We start from the raw sequence: 16,469 nt of genomic DNA, 5'->3' as shown, positions 1-16,469 counted from the left end.
ATATTTATAAGAAAGTTGAAGTTATGTTGTACTAAAATTCCTTAATTGTGTGAGGTTTAGCAAAACCTACCTCCCCCTTTATACAGTTTTTTTTGAGAACTTTTTTGAAAGCAATTTTACCCCACTTATAGTTATCAGAATTTAATGATTAATGGCTTATTTTCTTTGTTTTTTCAGGCAATTAATAGAACAACAAAAAAATATTTCAGTTTTTATTTAAAAAGTACAGTAAAATCTAAATTTCAAAACTTAGGTGTCAACATATAAAAATGGTTTTAGCGCATCTTTCTTAAAAAAATTGATTTTCTGTAGTCGACTTTGGGGGGCCAGTACTCCCTCCCTGGTTGAGATATGACCTTCAAACTTTGATATGTTCTAGTACATGTCCCTAATAGTATCTGTATACACTGAAATATGTTTTTGTTGTTCTATCAATTGCCTTAAAAAACGAAGAAAATAAGCCATTAATCATTAAATTCTGATAACTATAAGTGGGGTAAAATTGCTTTCAAAAAAGTTCTCATAAAAAAACACACTGTATATATATTATCTACATCTTAATCTTATGCTTAACACTATATAACCTTTCAAAGCGTATAAATTTTAATTAAATTCAGATATTCAAAATTAAATATTCAACACCCGTTCTTAGTTTATTTATATGTTGAAATATTTATAAGAAAGTGGGAGGTAGGTTGTGCTAAAATTCCCTAAATGTGTAAGTTTTAAGGATTAAAAACAGTAGTAAAACGATGATATTCACTTGATATGTGTATTCCTTATTGAAAAGAACTATAGAATTAGACAACAACAAAAAATTTTAAAGTTAACATAAATTTTATCTCTCTACTATGGTTTTTAAGCCTTAAAACTCACACCTTTACGGAATTTTAGCACAACCTACCTCCCCCTTTATATCTTTCAGTTAACTTTTTAGTTTAGATTTTTTCTAAACTAGAAAAAAAACAGATTGGAAATAAATTCTATTACATAAAGTAGTTAGGATTTTTATTTTGTCTGTAACCAGATGAGTTCTTCATGGTAGAGAAGCTTCAACTAGGTTCCGGGATGGTTTTAGGCTATTTCATGTTTGATTTGAAGTGTTCAGATTATTAGATTAGAATTATCATATTTCTAAATTTATCAGTAAACCTAACACCTAAAAATTATCGCTTCTTTTGTATGTTGTCATTCTTGTCTTATGATAACCTAATTATATAATTAATTTCAATGATTCTAGTGGATGCGTCTCTAGCATCTATTGAATCTTTCTATAAAGGAATATGATGGGGGCAGAAAAATAGCCTAAAACCATCCTAAATCCAAAATTAAAACCATCCTGAGACCTATGGGAATCTTCCCAAAGAGAGAGAACTCAATCAGGTCTGTTGTTATTAAAAGCTGAAGCATCAGACAAAAAAACCTTACTACTTTATATAACAGGATTATTATACACTGAATTTTAATATTCGCATTTGAGAGATAAATTAATTTCTCATCCATTAACACATCCCTGATGACAGGGAAGACCTACAAGGGTTTCTAGTTTTACATAACATTAGTTTTATGCAAATTTATTTGAATATGCCATAATAACACATAAATTGCAGGGATATCATATCAAAGATTTTATTAGCTATGCTTAATGTTATTCGTTTTGTCAGTCGCCAAATTTTCTATTAGGAACGCTTTTTTGGTAAAACTTTTTTTCTATATTTTGTTACACTTCTGCGGGGGACTCTAACCCAGCGGGGATAACCATTATAACCTAACTTATCCTGACTTAATGTAATAAACAAACACAAGAACTTTAACACCCCCCCCCCTTCTCTACCAAAGGACGTCCAAGATTTTTATTTTGAGTGGGGTAAAATGAGGGGTTTCAAAGGTATGATGGGGGTAATCTAATGTATTTTTAAAATTTTTAGGGAGGTAAAATATGGAGTTTTTAAAGATTGAGTGGGGTTAACACCCTTTAAGTATTCACCCCCCACCAAGAATGATAATATCCAGCCCCGCTCTCTTCTTTTTTCAATTTATTTAAAAAATAAGGAGGTTATCATTGCTTAACAATTAGAGTAAAACACTAGAGGGAGAAAGGGTGAAATAACTGTATCTCCCCATCCCAACCACCTTGTGCAACCTTTCTATTGGGTCATTGAAAATCAACTAATGGTATCGCTTATATTAACACTGCCAATTAGCAGAAAATAATTTAGAAGCAGACAAAATAGGTCGTTGAAAAATGAAGGGAGGTAGTTGTCTGTATATGCATCTGTACTATAGATCTGTTGCTTAAAAAGGTACTTTTATTGAAAGCACCAATATTTTTTGATTTAATGTAACAAACCAATATATTCCTGACTTGATAAGAAAATAAATAAATGGAAAGAAATTCAATATAAAACATTACAACATATTAATTATAATATTATATTTATCTTGCAAAACTTATTTTCTCTGCTTTGTGAAGCAAAGCTTTATCATAACTAGGGTCTATTTGTTTAATTGTCCGTACGTCTATAAGTTTGGCTATTATTTTCCTTTTATAATCATATTTATAGAGAACTTTAACATAATACTGTTGTGATATTTCAACCATCGGGTTTGAGTGACATTTAATTTTTTGATAATAGGGAAATGGAAGCATTCACATAGCAAGTTTTAATGATTCCCATGACGATTAGGTTTTAAATGATGAAATTGTCAGGGAAAAAATGCACAAAATGAAAGTTAATTATTGTTGTCATTATTGTAAAAATATTTAATTTTAACTTAAAAGTTATTATTGTTTCACAACCTAAGATATATCCAAGGACAATTATACTAAGAAGAAGCACAGCAAATAAAAATTTTTTATCAATGTAAAATAAATAGTAGTGAGCTTTCAATCAATTAATAGATTTATAAACTTGACTTAATAGATTTCTTAAAGAAACATATTTTTTTATTTACTATTTAGGGAACATTGCAACTCATAATCCTTGCCAGAAAATCCGCAGGTCCATTTTAAAAATGCTGATTTTCTTATTTTTTGATAGCAACTTTTTGAGAGAAACGAGAAAAATGTAGTGTTTTCATTACCTTTGGTTACCGTAACGTACACAAGGACGAGAAGGTAGCGCGAGATGGGCCAACTAAAGTTACTTGGATACTAATAAAAAAAAACTATTTCTAGCTTTGTTATTGTATTTGGTTTTCAATAAAGAATATTGCTTATTTCATCAATTTCTAAGCAACTATACATTGGTTTAAAGCAAGGATTATGTTAAAAGTCAGCTTTTTCCCCAATCTTGGACATAGTAAAAATCGGCGGAAAAAGCCATTTTTTAAGGAAACGAGAGACAGTTTTGAACTATATTTGAAATTATATGAATGAGATGATGTTAAGGTTTGATAATCTGATGAGAAATTTTCTCGTTCACATCACAGTCCCTTTAAAGTAGCTGCGCTACAAAATATAATGCGATTTTTTCTAGGCAAGTTGATAAATTTACCGGGGAAGTGTTGTTCCATGACCAAGTGTCAGCCACCATTTTTGTTTTGGATCCACCAGCCTCTCCACTAAAAAGGTAAATCATTTTCCCGTATCGCATCGAAACCGGTTAATATCCGGTGGATTAGAACCGGTTCTCAGCCATACAGAAAAATTATGTCTTATTTTTATATCGAGTATTCTACGAATATAAAAATGTGCCATTATAAGATTAAAACCTGTTTTTTATAATATGATGCGAGAAATAACTATACGATAGCCCAAATCCCCCCCCCCCAAAAAAAAAAAAACCTTATGAAATATGACATCTGAAATTTCCTTCGAAGATTCTGCAGATCCGTAGCCACTGATCATGCATTAGAGTAAAACACTAGACGAGGAAGAGGTTAAATAACTGTATGTCCCCATCCCAAGGACCTTATGCAGACTCTCAATTGGATCTTTGAAAATCAACCAATAGTGTCCGGAAAATTAACACAGCCAAGTAGAAGAAAATTTGCTAGCAGTCGAAAAAGGTCCTTGGAAAAGGGGGGCATCTAGTTATCTGTATATATACTATGTTGATCATGCATTCTTCATCACTTTATTTTTATTGCAGGAATAAACAGAGTTCGATAGGACCAATTATAATGGCAATGGTTATTTCAACAGGTATAATTAGCAAGGCTCGGCACCTGCGCGTCATCCGCGTGTAAATCTCAGTGAAACCGTCATATTATATCTTTAAAATTCAGCTGGATGTCTAAACTTGTTCATAATCAGACAATCTATCTTTAAAATAGAAGTTTTTTTGTCACACCAGCGGGTTTAAATTTGAGGCTTATGCGAGGCTGAGGCGCGGCTGCCGATCCCTGATAAAAAGAAAGAGGCGTTCGTCTCTTAGAAATATTTTTTTTTGAAAATTTGTATAACCCCCCCCCCCCCCCCGCAACAGAACAACTATTTCAGGTTAGGTTAGGTTTTAGGCTAGGGAGCCGAGTGCTGCGGCTAGGCAGGCTAGGGGGCCGAGCGCTGCGGCTAGGCAGGTAAGGATGCCGAGCGCCGCGGCCAGAGTTCGTAGTTCTAATTGAAAATTGAAAAACAAATTTCTAAGAAAGAGACAGTACAATGGACTTATTATAAGTCTTCTCTCAAATAGATTCTACCTCGTTCTGTCATATGAATAGGACAATTATATCATACAAAAAATTTCAGTTTTACCACATTTTTTAAATCGTACTTAACATTATAGAAATCATCATCAAAAGTTTAAATCATTATAACAATTCTAACATGCAAAAATTAACTAAAAGAGATAATCATCACGTACGGAAGAACGTACTGACACTTTTAAAAATGAAAGATTATTTAGTAGATTTTCTTATAAAAGATAATAATATCAGGAAGGGAGGGGACAATGGGCTGTTTATTACACTAGATTCCATTTATATTTATATTAACGTTTTCTTATTCCTTGGCTTAACAACTTTTGGGACTTTTTTTTATAAAATTTTGATTGGTTGATTCTCCAAACGTTTCAACCACCAATTGTAATCTACAGCAGGGGTAATTTTGTGTAAATTAATTGGGAATGTACATCAATTTATCGACCATTGTCTTATCTTTTTAGATTTGCACCAGGTGTCATAAACCCTACTATAATTAGATTAGGAATCAACTTAATCATTATTAGACAAAAAAGGATAATTATGTATACAATTAGCGAAAATTTTATCAAAATGAATGTTTTAACTATAATATAGTTATAATAAGATTTTAGTTGTTTCTTTTTTATATTGTATATAAATCAGTCATCAGAGATTTTCGATAAAATATTTAACTTGTTTCATTTTTTAATAAGTCAATTATTGAATACGGAAGATGATTAAATTCCCTCCACAGATTATGACGTCATACGATAAAATAACCAATGAGAAGTCAGCATAAATTTTACAATTTTTGTCAATTACATTGTATACTGGCCTCACATTGGCTATTCTATAGCATGACGTCATAATCTGTGAAGGGACTTTAATCATCTTCTTGAATACGGTTTAACTCATCGATTCTTTTTATATAATAATTGCGTCACTAGAAATATACATAGATTTAACTAAATTGTACATTGGATTTATGCATCCAGATTCCAGACATTAAAAATTGCAGACTGCTGCTATACCAGGCGTGGTTGATTGGCTCCAATTATGATAATTTTCTTCAGCAAATAGATGTTGTATTATTATTATTATAGACGAAATATTCTAAGAAAAGACTTTTTTCATTTGCAGAAAATTTAAATGAAATTTTGTAATTTTACTATAATTTTTTTTTGTTTAGGATTGATAATGAGTATTTGTTTTATTCCAATTTGTATCAGGTAAGAAATATAAAGAAATTTCCAGTATGTTCTATAAATCTCAATGCCTTAAAAATATTCTTTTTAAAAAAGGTTTGGACTGTTTTGTTTTGGTTTCAAAAAATTCAAACTGGCATCAAAATAAAAGAATTATGTTTATGTTTACAGTTAAATTTTTATATCTAGTTGCGAATTGAATTAATTCATAACATGCAGACATGAGGACATACCCATTCAATTGAATAGCTGCACAAAAATAATAATAATAATCTTAAGGCGACGGCGGCGGCTGCGCCGTCAGAGAACACAGCGGCAAAGAAATGTTGAACGGACGGGAACAATTTCTATGCAAAAATCTATTCAAGGAAATCATTCAATGGTAGTTATTTTAGAGCGTGGCTACATTCTCTATATACATATCCGCACGTTTGCAAGCTTTCTATATACACTATTATTTTTGATAGGACTTATTTTGGCAATCTTAATAAAGCAATAGACAGCTATATAACAAACAGAAAATATATATTTGTTTTGCTTTGCCTTCGGCTCATCGGTTTTAATTTAATAATTTTTCGTTTTGATATCTGCAGAAAGCTGTCTAAAATACGATGCGATAAATAACTATTTCAAATTATTGTCAAACACTTTGTTACAGTCTAGCCTACATTAATTTACACTTTAAGAAAAATCATTTAATAATCAAGTCAATTTTTAATTGGAGTTGGTTAGGTGTAAGGTTAAACCCTTCTACACCATGCCAAAAAAGATTTATAAGAAGATGAATTTGTTGTATATTGCCCTATCCTTCTAAAAAAATTGAATGGTATTATTATTCAGATGATCTTTACCCTATAGTGGAAATTAATCCATATAAAGGAAAAATCCAAAATCATTATAAACAGCGTAGCTCTTAAAAAAAACAGTATTTTAAGGGCGAAACAATTGTTATATTAATTAAAAAACAAATGTAGAATAAATGAGTAGGGTTATTTTTATAAATATGGGGTATAGTTCCTTTCGTGAAAACGCCTCTTAAGATGCGTCGTATTTTCAGAGTAGCTTTTGATAGGTCATTTTAGCCCCGCAGGGCTAGAGCCCACTGCAGGGGCTAGATATAGGAGAAAAGCTACTGTGAAAATGCGACGAATCGCCCCTTAAGAGGCCGGAATATGTAAGCAGACAATTTAAATTCTCCATTTCAGGAAATCTTCATATAATTCTAATGGTGGTTATATTTTAAAATTTTGGTCTTGGGTTGACTTTAGACAATTAATAACTCGACTGATTAATATCTCCATTTGGGGGAATCTTCAAATAGATCCCAGGATGGTCTTAGGCTATTTTTAAAGAAACTAAATTATAGGGGCGCAGTAGCTTGGTTAAGATTAAAATAATAATGATTTTACATTTTTTAGAGGAATTACTAAAACCAAGGTAATTATTTCATCATTAGTGAAGCTTTTCTTTTATTAGGGTCGGTTCTACGGTTAGCTCTTTTTGTTAAATTAGACATGTTAGAATTGTCCCATCGATTTCAAACTTATAATTATCATCTGATTTTTTAATAGTGATTCCTATTACAACAAGGTAAAACGTTATAAGCGAGGCATATCTATAATCAAGTCCTAATTTAGGTATGTCCTTAAACAGTATTCTGTATTAATTCAGTTTTACAAGAAATTTACTTACAATTTTGTTTCGATTTATACGTTTGTATTCTACTCATTCCGTTCTGACACTCTATAAGTGTCAATGTTCGTTTGTCCTAATTTTTCAGAGCTTCATAGATGTCTTTATTGATTGGCCTGTGTCAGTTTGTTAAAATCGATTGTTTTACCAAAGACATTAAAATGGTTTCTAAAGCCCCTATGTAAGATGCGCGACATTATTAGACAGAGAAGGGAGAATACGTTTATCCAAAACAGGCGCAACTCATTGCCATGCGCCGTTAGGTCTTCCAGACAAAGGTTATGCAATCAAAGAGTTTATAGTTTAATAGTTTGTTACTTAAACCTAATACCCCAGATGTTTGGACAGAAAAATCTGACGTTAAAGCAGCCTCATCCGTGAGGGAACAGTGTTCTATCCTTGTTGTATACTATTTATTATAGAGGGGGGTGGGGGAGTTAAGTAGTATATATAGTTCAATAAACTTTAAATATAAAAATAAAATCTTTATTTATTTTTTAGAAATTCTGATGCTAGCAAGCATATGTCTATAAAGGTAAAACATTTTATCTAACAATGGATATAGGATATACGTGGATAAATTTGCCGTCAACTTAGGTTGCTAATATGGAACTCATTTATTGATCAGTTCCTTCGTCCAGTAGAAGAGAAGGGGATGTGGAAAAGAAATTGAATGGGGTAAACGTTTTTTGGCCAACTGCGAGCATTTCTTTATCAGGGTTTATGAAAATCTGATGCAATATCCAAGTAATAATATATTGATTTTATAATCGCAACTACTCTTCTAAAACTAATATGTACTATCGACGAGATCTTAGCGGACCAAAAACAAAATAACCACTCTATATAATAACTAGCGGATATGCCCTTAGAGGCCTCTAAGGTAGTGAAGAGTTGAATTTGACTCCCTTATATTCTATTTTAGTTTTAGAAAGAAAAAGTAAAAAAATATTCTTTGAAGGGGTCATTTTTCCTAGGGTGATTTTTGGGAAGATGGTGGTGACCTCCCCAAAAATAGTTTTAACCTTCTCAGGACCTATGAGAAGCTACCCTGCAAAGGCCAGGAGAATCATATCAGCTCAGTGGTTAGTGAGATCCTTCGGTACACACACAGACAGATACAGATCCTGTTACTTTATGATAAGGATTGTGTTTTGTCGACGAGATCTAAAAAAAACAAAAATACTACTCTATATACATATTAGGATAATCAATCATGAAGGGATCAGTGTTAGACAATGGCTGATAAATTGATGTATATCTCCAATGATGATCCACAAAATTACTCCTTCTGTATATTACAATTAGTGGTTGAAACATTAAGAGACTTAAATCAATGAAATTCAATAAAAGTCCCCAAAGTTGTTAAGCCAGCGAAAACAAAAACGCTAACATAAAACTTTGGGGACTAAAGTAATAAACAGCCCAATGTTCCCTTTCTTCCTGATGATAAGGAGAACTTTGTTTTTCTGAAATTAATAAAATTATGGTTTTAAACAATTTAATTTAGTGAAAATGTAAAAATCTATTTCTCCCCCCTCCCCTCTTGAAACAATTTAAAATTGCCAAATTCCATCAAATGTCAGGAAAAATATTTCTATCCCCTACACACAAATTGAAATTTAGTTTTTCTACTAGAAGATAGAATTTTAAAATATTTAATTAATTTTTTTTTCTTTCGTATTTCAGTTAAAGGTAGTCCTGAAAATGTCTTTTTATTTTTATGTCTATAAATGTATACTAGCGTGTACGCCCCCTTGAGGCCTCTAGGGGCACTTGGGGGTGAGGGATGATTTTTATTTTGGAGGGTATGGTGGTATCCTCCCAATGAGATTTACAGTAGCTATCGATAGATTATTAATTGGAGGTTGCACCAGATTTTCATATACTTTAATAAAGTAATACTACCAGCTGACAAAAATAATCCCTCATCCAATCCCCTTTACCCCATCCCCTCCAACTGGATAAACTGTCGTATATTCTATATCCAGAATTATTTTACACATTTTTGCTATTCATGGACATAGTATCCAGGGAGTAAGGGAGGGGACAAAGGGCAAATAATTCAATTTAAGAGTTTTCGCTGAAAGACCATGAAATCCAGATTTATCCAGAAAATTTGAAGAAAATTGTAAAGGGTGTGTTAATAAAATTTAAAAAAAAACTATAAAATAAGTCAGTCAGAACCTGCTAAATTCTTGCACATTCCCTTTAAGTCAGTACCCAAAGTCTGAGACTACTAAAAATTTAATTTAATCCGTTGTCCCCTCCCTTACTCCCTGCATAATATCTATTATGGTTTTAAAAACAAAATCTGCATAATTTTGTTTATATTTTGTTCAGGCCAGACTATTGGAAAGTCTAGTTAGCCTGGGAACTACGTCAGGTTAGATGATTATTATTTTAGTAGCGAAGCTACTTTATATTTGTATTGGTCTGTCCGTACGTCCATCTTTCTGGTTGGTCTTTCATTTACATTTTTAGAAAGTCTTGTTAGTCTGGGAACTACGTCAGGTTATATAATTATTATTTTAGTAGCGTAGCTACTCTATATTTGCATTGGTTTGTCCGTACATTAATATTTTCGTAATTAAAGCAACATTATTGTATAGGCAACTATTGTTTTGAATGGAAGACTTAAGCTTTCAGAAAATAGCCTAAAGCCTACCTGGAAAACAGTCAAAAGCTACCAAATGATACCGTTAGTTGATAAATAGAAACACACAAACATCCTATTACTTTAATATTACAACATTAATTTTTTAGATGAAGAAGAGGAAAAGCAAAAGACATTTACTGTTTATCAAAAACATCAGGTTATATTTGGTAGATAGCTAGATAGATGGATATTTAGATAGATAATTAGTCCTAGGACAAACGCAGTAGTCCCAAATGTCGGAGTGGAAACTTAACCTAACCTAACCTATTTTAAACTATCAAATAGGTTTGTAATTGCCTAACACCTGATAAGGACCTATTTGAATATTCATATCTTAGTATAAATATTCTATTGCGTTTGTAATCCAATCCGACGTTTGGGACTCCTGCGTTTGTCCTGGAACCGATAAATAGACAGAATATTCGACAGATAGATAAGTATAAGGTTACATTGATTGATTTGTAGATAGATAAATGGAATGATATATAGACAGGTGAATAGTTAGAAAATAGATGAATCTATATATATAGATAGAATTATAGACGGTTAGATAAATAGATGGATTTGTAGATAGATGAATATATTGATAGTAAGATAGGTATATTGACAGATTAAATGTCTTTTTAAATATCCTACCAAATGATTTAAAAAAAAACAGCCTGAAACCATCATGGGACTACTGTGAAGCTTCCTTAAAATTTGAAATTCCAACGAGATCATAATGGACAGACACAAAAACCTGACAACTTTATTTGATTATAGGATAGTGCTTTGTCTTAAAATTTTTGATATCGTAGCTACTTTCTAATTCACGTTGTCTGTCAGTCCGTAACGCTATGGGGTGAATGTGATTTTTTCGGCGTCTGTTGAAGATAGACGAGTGAAATTTTTGGTGAAGATTTCCTGTATCAATGAGCATCAAGTGTATAATATACTTTTTCCGTCAGTCTGTCGATTATGCATAAAAGATATTGAAAATATTTTTTATTAATATAAATATAATATAATATACACATTTATAAATTGAACATCTAAAAATCTTTTTGTCATAATTTTGTTGTTTCGCTACTTATGTATATTGTCATCCTTGTTTTTATTCCTAGAATTCTGACTCTACTCTACACTCGGTGAAAACCATCTACAGTGGTTCATTTACAGCGGCTGACCGCAAAGAAGCAGCGGCCATTGAAGATCTTACTATAAGAGCCAGGTAGAAAAACAGCTTTTAAATATCTTATTTCTGAAGATTTTTGTCCGTAAGTCTGTCGGTCATGCATAAAAAGACCTTAAACGCAGGTTATACCAATAACGAAATTATTTCGGGAAAAAATCACAAAACCTATACGTTTTTTTCACCTGTCGTTGGTGCGCAGTATATCGTAAAATTGAAGACCTCGCCATTTGCCCTCAAAATATTATTTTAGATTTATTTCGCTTGTTGGTTATACCTTATTCCTGCATTTAAAGTATATTTTATTATCTTTTTCTACAAAGGTTTGGTGAGTTCTATGAATTATTGCATGTTTATCAACTGAATATCTTCTCTATGATTAATTTTGTCTGGTTGTCCTTCCAAGAATTTTTAGTTTTTCGCTACTAATGGATGTTGTCATCCTTGTTAATATCTAATTATCTTTAATTTTTTTTTATAATTTTTAGAACGAGATCATTGGATGGTGATGTTATTATGACAATGAATAGAAGACTTTGTCCAAAAGAGATTGAATTCCATGCCACCTCACAGGTTTTATAGATAGATAGATGGACAGACAGACAGTCAGATAGATAGATAGGTAGATACACAGCCAGACAGACAGAGAGGTAGAGGGACAGCCAACCAGACAGATAAATAGATGGACAGCGAGACAGCGAGATAGATAGATAGACAGCCAGACCGAAAGATGGACAGCCAGACAGAGAAAAAGATAGATGGAAAGCTAGACAGATAGATGGACACCCAGACAGACAGATAGATAGATACATAGACAGCCAGACATGTAGATAGATAGATGGACCCCCAGACAGATAGACAGACAAACAGACAGACAGACAGACAAACAGACAGATAGATAGATAGATATTTAGACAGTCAGCTAGACAGAAAGCCAGACAGAGAGGTAGATAGATTGACAGCAAGATAGATAGATAGATGGACAGACAGATAGATAGATACATAGACAGCCAGACATGTAGATAGATAGATGGACACCCAGACAGATAGATGGATAGATGGACAGCCAGGCAGACACACAGACAAATAGATAGATAGACAGCCAGACATGTAGATAGATAGATGGACACCCAGACAGATAGATAGATAGATGGACAGCCAGACAGACAGATAGATAGGTGGATAGAAAGTTATATTAAACCGTAGGTAGATATCTAGATAAATTTATAGATAGATAGAAAGACAGATATATTGAAACTTATACACATATAGATAAATCAATAGATAGATAGACAGACAGATATATTAAAATTTAGGTAGATAGATAGAAAATCAGCTAGATAGATAGTTAAAAAGATATTTAAAGATTGACAAATAGTTATTATTCTAAATACGCAAAGGAATTATTAGAACCAGTTCACAGCCATACTGAAAAATCATGTATAACTTCGCACTACAGACACTATCCCACGAATATTAAAATAAAAATCTTAAAAATTATACCATTTTTGTTAGCCCGGGTTTTATATTTATCATTTTTATATCCGCGGAAAGTAGTCTACATTACGATGCTATAAATAAGTATTAATGCGTTTTTAGTCCCAAGACCCCATGTCGACAGGTCAGCTGTTGACCAAGAATGATTATTTAAACATGGCGGATAAGAAGGCGGAAATATTGGAGAAGCTAACCAAGGCAGGGAAAACCAGTTTTTATTATAATTTGTTTACAGTATTTTTGTCAGGAAGGTAGGGGACAGTGGGCTGATTATTACACTAGTCCCCAAAGTTTTATTAAAACCTTTTCTGATTTGATGGCCTATCAGCTTTGGGGACTTTTATTGAAGTTGAGTGTCCAAATGTTTAAACCACTGAATGATATCTAGATAAGGGGTAATTTTGTGTGTTATCATTGGGGATGTACATCAATTTATCGGCCATTATCTTATCCCTTGAGCTCCCTGGGAATATATGTCTTATTTTCAAGATGTCGTCACCCTTTATACTATACTAGCGGCTACGCCCCTAGGGGCACTTGAGGAGGAGAGAGTCGAATTTAGTAATTCAATTTCTTATTTTAGATTTTAAAAGAAAAAGTAAAAAAAAATTACGTTTGATGTTTGTTTTTCGTTGAACTCTCTTTCTAAAATTGAGAAATTTTAAAAAAATTTAATTTCTCTAGGGAGGGTGGTGGTACCCTCCCCCAAAATAGTTATAAACCTTCCAGGGACATATGAGAATCTACCCTGTTAAGGAGAACCCGATCGGTTCAGTGGTTAGCGAGATCCTTCGCTACAAACAAACAAACAGACAGACAAACAAACAGACAGACATCGTTCTACTTTGTATTATAGATAAACCTGGTTTTCCCAATACAGGATAATATGAAGCAAGCCAATGATGCCAAGAAATATTTCAATGATGATAATATTGACTACATAGAGGATAATCAACTTGAATATAATAATTCTGAAACTTCAACTGGAGATACTACCATTAAGGAACAAATTGGTGGTGTACAACAGAGAGAGAGAGTGGACAATGGGCTGTTTATTACACTAGTCCCAAAAGTTTTACAATAACATTACCTTTTTCGTTGAATTATCAACTTTGGAGACTTTTTTGATTGATTGATTCATTAAGTTGAGTGTTCAAATGTTTCAACCTCCGATTTTAGTCTACAAAATAATTTTGTGTATCATCATTAGGGATGCATGTACATCAATTTATAGGCCATTGTCTTGTCTCGATAGATATCTGTATAACACCACTGACTTGAATTTGACTAATAGGCAGCCCATAGCAAAAGTTTGTTAGACAGAATTGGAGAAAAAATGGATACAATACTAAGACCTGATGTTAATAAGAAAATGGACAATATAAAAAAACATGAAAATGATTATATTCAGAACAAAGGCGCATTCTAGTTTATTATTTTATAGTGGCTATGGCCCTAGAGGCATCTAAGGGCGCATGATGTGGGAAGGGTCGACCCCCCATACACTTTTAATTTTCGTATAATAAAAATAAATTTTGGGGAGGGTCCTTTTTTATGAGGGCAATTTCTCTTGGAAGGGTGACGATACTCTCCCAAAAATAGTTATAAACCTGTTACTTTTATTAGGATCATTTATTTTAGATTTAACTTTTAGTTCCATTTTATAAGCCTATTAATTTTTCCCTTATAAGTAATTTACCCTTTAGTTTAAATATTAACATTTCCGCACCTTTTTAAAAGCGAAGCTTTTCTATAATTAGGATCGGACCGTACGTCTGTCCGAGACAGATAGCTTTTTTCGATAATTTAGGCAAGTTAGAACTGTCCTATCGATTTAAAACTTTGCATGGTGATTCCTGTAGTAGTTAGGTACGATTTAGAAAGCGTAGCAACTCTATAATAATTACCAGAATGTCCCTACGTCAATTTTAAACATGCTGATTTTTTCTACTTTTTTAACAACAAATTTTTATATGATCTAATTATCCGATTGATCTGATTTTTTGTATAGTGATTTCTGGGACAACAAAGTATAATAGTATAAGCAAAGCAACTCTATAATCAAGTCCTAAAAATGATAGTATGTTCATAAACATTCTGTATTTTTCAACAAATTTACTTACAATTTTGCTTCGACTCTTATACATTTATATTCTGATTATTCAGTTCTGACAATATACAAGTGTTAACGTCCGTTTGTCCTACCGTTTCAGTGCTTCGCTTTTATGGATGTTGTCATCCTTATTTTATTTCATTTTCCAACTATTTATGGAAAAGAATATCATAATTGGATTTACAGTTTTAATTTCTGTATAGGCATTAATGAAAATTTGTTTAAAGTAATAAATATAGAGTGCTTTTTATGTGATAGATGAAACAATGGAAGTGTTGATAAAACCCGAAACAAATAGAGAACTATTACAACAAGAAACTGAGCTGCACCAATTCAAAAGTATATTTCAGTCCAAAGAACAGCAACTACTAGAGGCATTGATGAATGACCAGTCAGATAGAGGGATACTACAGAGTTTAGATGGAATATTGAGGAATAGAGAGGATGGAGGATTGCTGCGCAATAAGGATGGAAGATGTAGAAAAAGGAAATCAGTCTTTTACTGCAATGAAGGCTGCTTTAGGTAAATTCATTTTATTTCAACTTTTTACATTAAAGTACCTATTTTTATGCTATTTTTGTTTAGTGGATAGATGATTTATTACTAAACTAGCTACATATAATGCTCTTAGATATTTTAAGCAAAATTAAGTTAAATAAACTAAAAGAATTGAGCCTTGAAGAGCTCCAAATATACTTTATTGGATTATGTCCTAGCCATTTGTTTTTAATTCTAAATCAGAAAGTAATCTAAATCAAAAAGTACCTATTTTTTATGCTTTTTTTCAATGGATAGATTTATTACTAAACTAGCTACATATAATGCTTTTAGATATTTAAAGTAAATTAAGATAAATAAACTCAAAGAATTGAGCCTTAGAGAGCTCCAGATATACTTTATTGGATAATGTCCCTACCATTTGTTTTTAATTCCAAATCAGAATCTACACATAATAGCAGAGATTGTTAAACCATGCTGCTTTCTTATTTAAATTTGAATTCTTTAGCCTAGGAATCTTTTAATTTTCCTTTTGATGCTAGTACCTAAATATTTGAGTCATATCTGGGAGTCTCTAACAACTTAGTAGTTATATTTATAGTACCTTTACAATTTTCTTTAGCAATATATTTTGGTAAAAACAGTTTCAAGGAATGAACCTTGGAAACTACCAATTTTCTTTGATTTGTTCATCTAATAGAGTAAAACACTAGAGAGGGAAGGGGTTAAATAACTGTATTTCCCTATCACAAAGACCTTGTGCTGCCTCTAAAACGGGTCATTGAAAATCAACCAATGGTGTCGGGAATATCAACCCAGCCAAGTAGTAGAAAACAATTTGATAGCAAACAAAAAGGCCATTAAAACAGTGGGGAATAAGTTATCTGTATATGCATCTTTACTATAGATATTGTTGTTATTTAAGATCTGAGACTCCGTGTCAACATAGTCAAGATTGTCTAGCCCTGCCACTTGTTGTCAACATTGAACAGTCTTCAGGAATCAATTAG

The 16,469-nt window shown here is 32.2% G+C and overlaps 2 protein-coding genes and 1 long non-coding RNA gene across 3 annotated transcripts in view; all 3 read left to right on the top strand.

Annotated features, from left to right (window-relative positions):
• LOC145333202 (uncharacterized) overlaps positions 1-3,576 on the top strand; it is a 37,454-nt gene extending 33,878 nt beyond the window's left edge. Inside the window, exon 12 of the mRNA XM_080178348.1 lies at positions 3,480-3,576. Coding sequence (XP_080034474.1) covers positions 3,480-3,576 — 97 coding nt within the window. The remainder of the gene's footprint in view (positions 1-3,479) is intronic.
• A 516-nt stretch (positions 3,577-4,092) lies between these two features.
• LOC145334123 (uncharacterized) lies at positions 4,093-6,205 on the top strand. Its single transcript, XR_013884719.1, has 3 exons — positions 4,093-4,147; positions 5,813-5,852; positions 6,108-6,205. It is a non-coding gene; the product is annotated as an uncharacterized LOC145334123 (long non-coding RNA).
• Positions 6,206-7,257: 1,052 nt separating this feature from the next.
• LOC145333201 (uncharacterized) lies at positions 7,258-16,469 on the top strand. Its single transcript, XM_080178347.1, has 11 exons — positions 7,258-7,265; positions 8,022-8,055; positions 9,864-9,906; positions 10,287-10,336; positions 11,283-11,389; positions 11,839-11,923; positions 12,950-13,045; positions 13,728-13,883; positions 14,142-14,265; positions 15,219-15,483; positions 16,385-16,469. The coding sequence occupies exons 2-11, from the start codon at positions 8,044-8,046 to the stop codon at positions 16,467-16,469; spliced, it is 1,023 nt and encodes a 340-aa protein (XP_080034473.1). The 5' UTR covers positions 7,258-7,265; positions 8,022-8,043.

Source organism: Acartia tonsa, chromosome 12, assembly GCF_053477335.1.
Source record: "Acartia tonsa isolate MP-2025a chromosome 12, ASM5347733v1, whole genome shotgun sequence".
NCBI classification, from domain to species: Eukaryota; Metazoa; Arthropoda; class Copepoda; order Calanoida; family Acartiidae; genus Acartia; species Acartia tonsa.
This window is presented reverse-complemented; position numbering and strand designations above follow the sequence as displayed.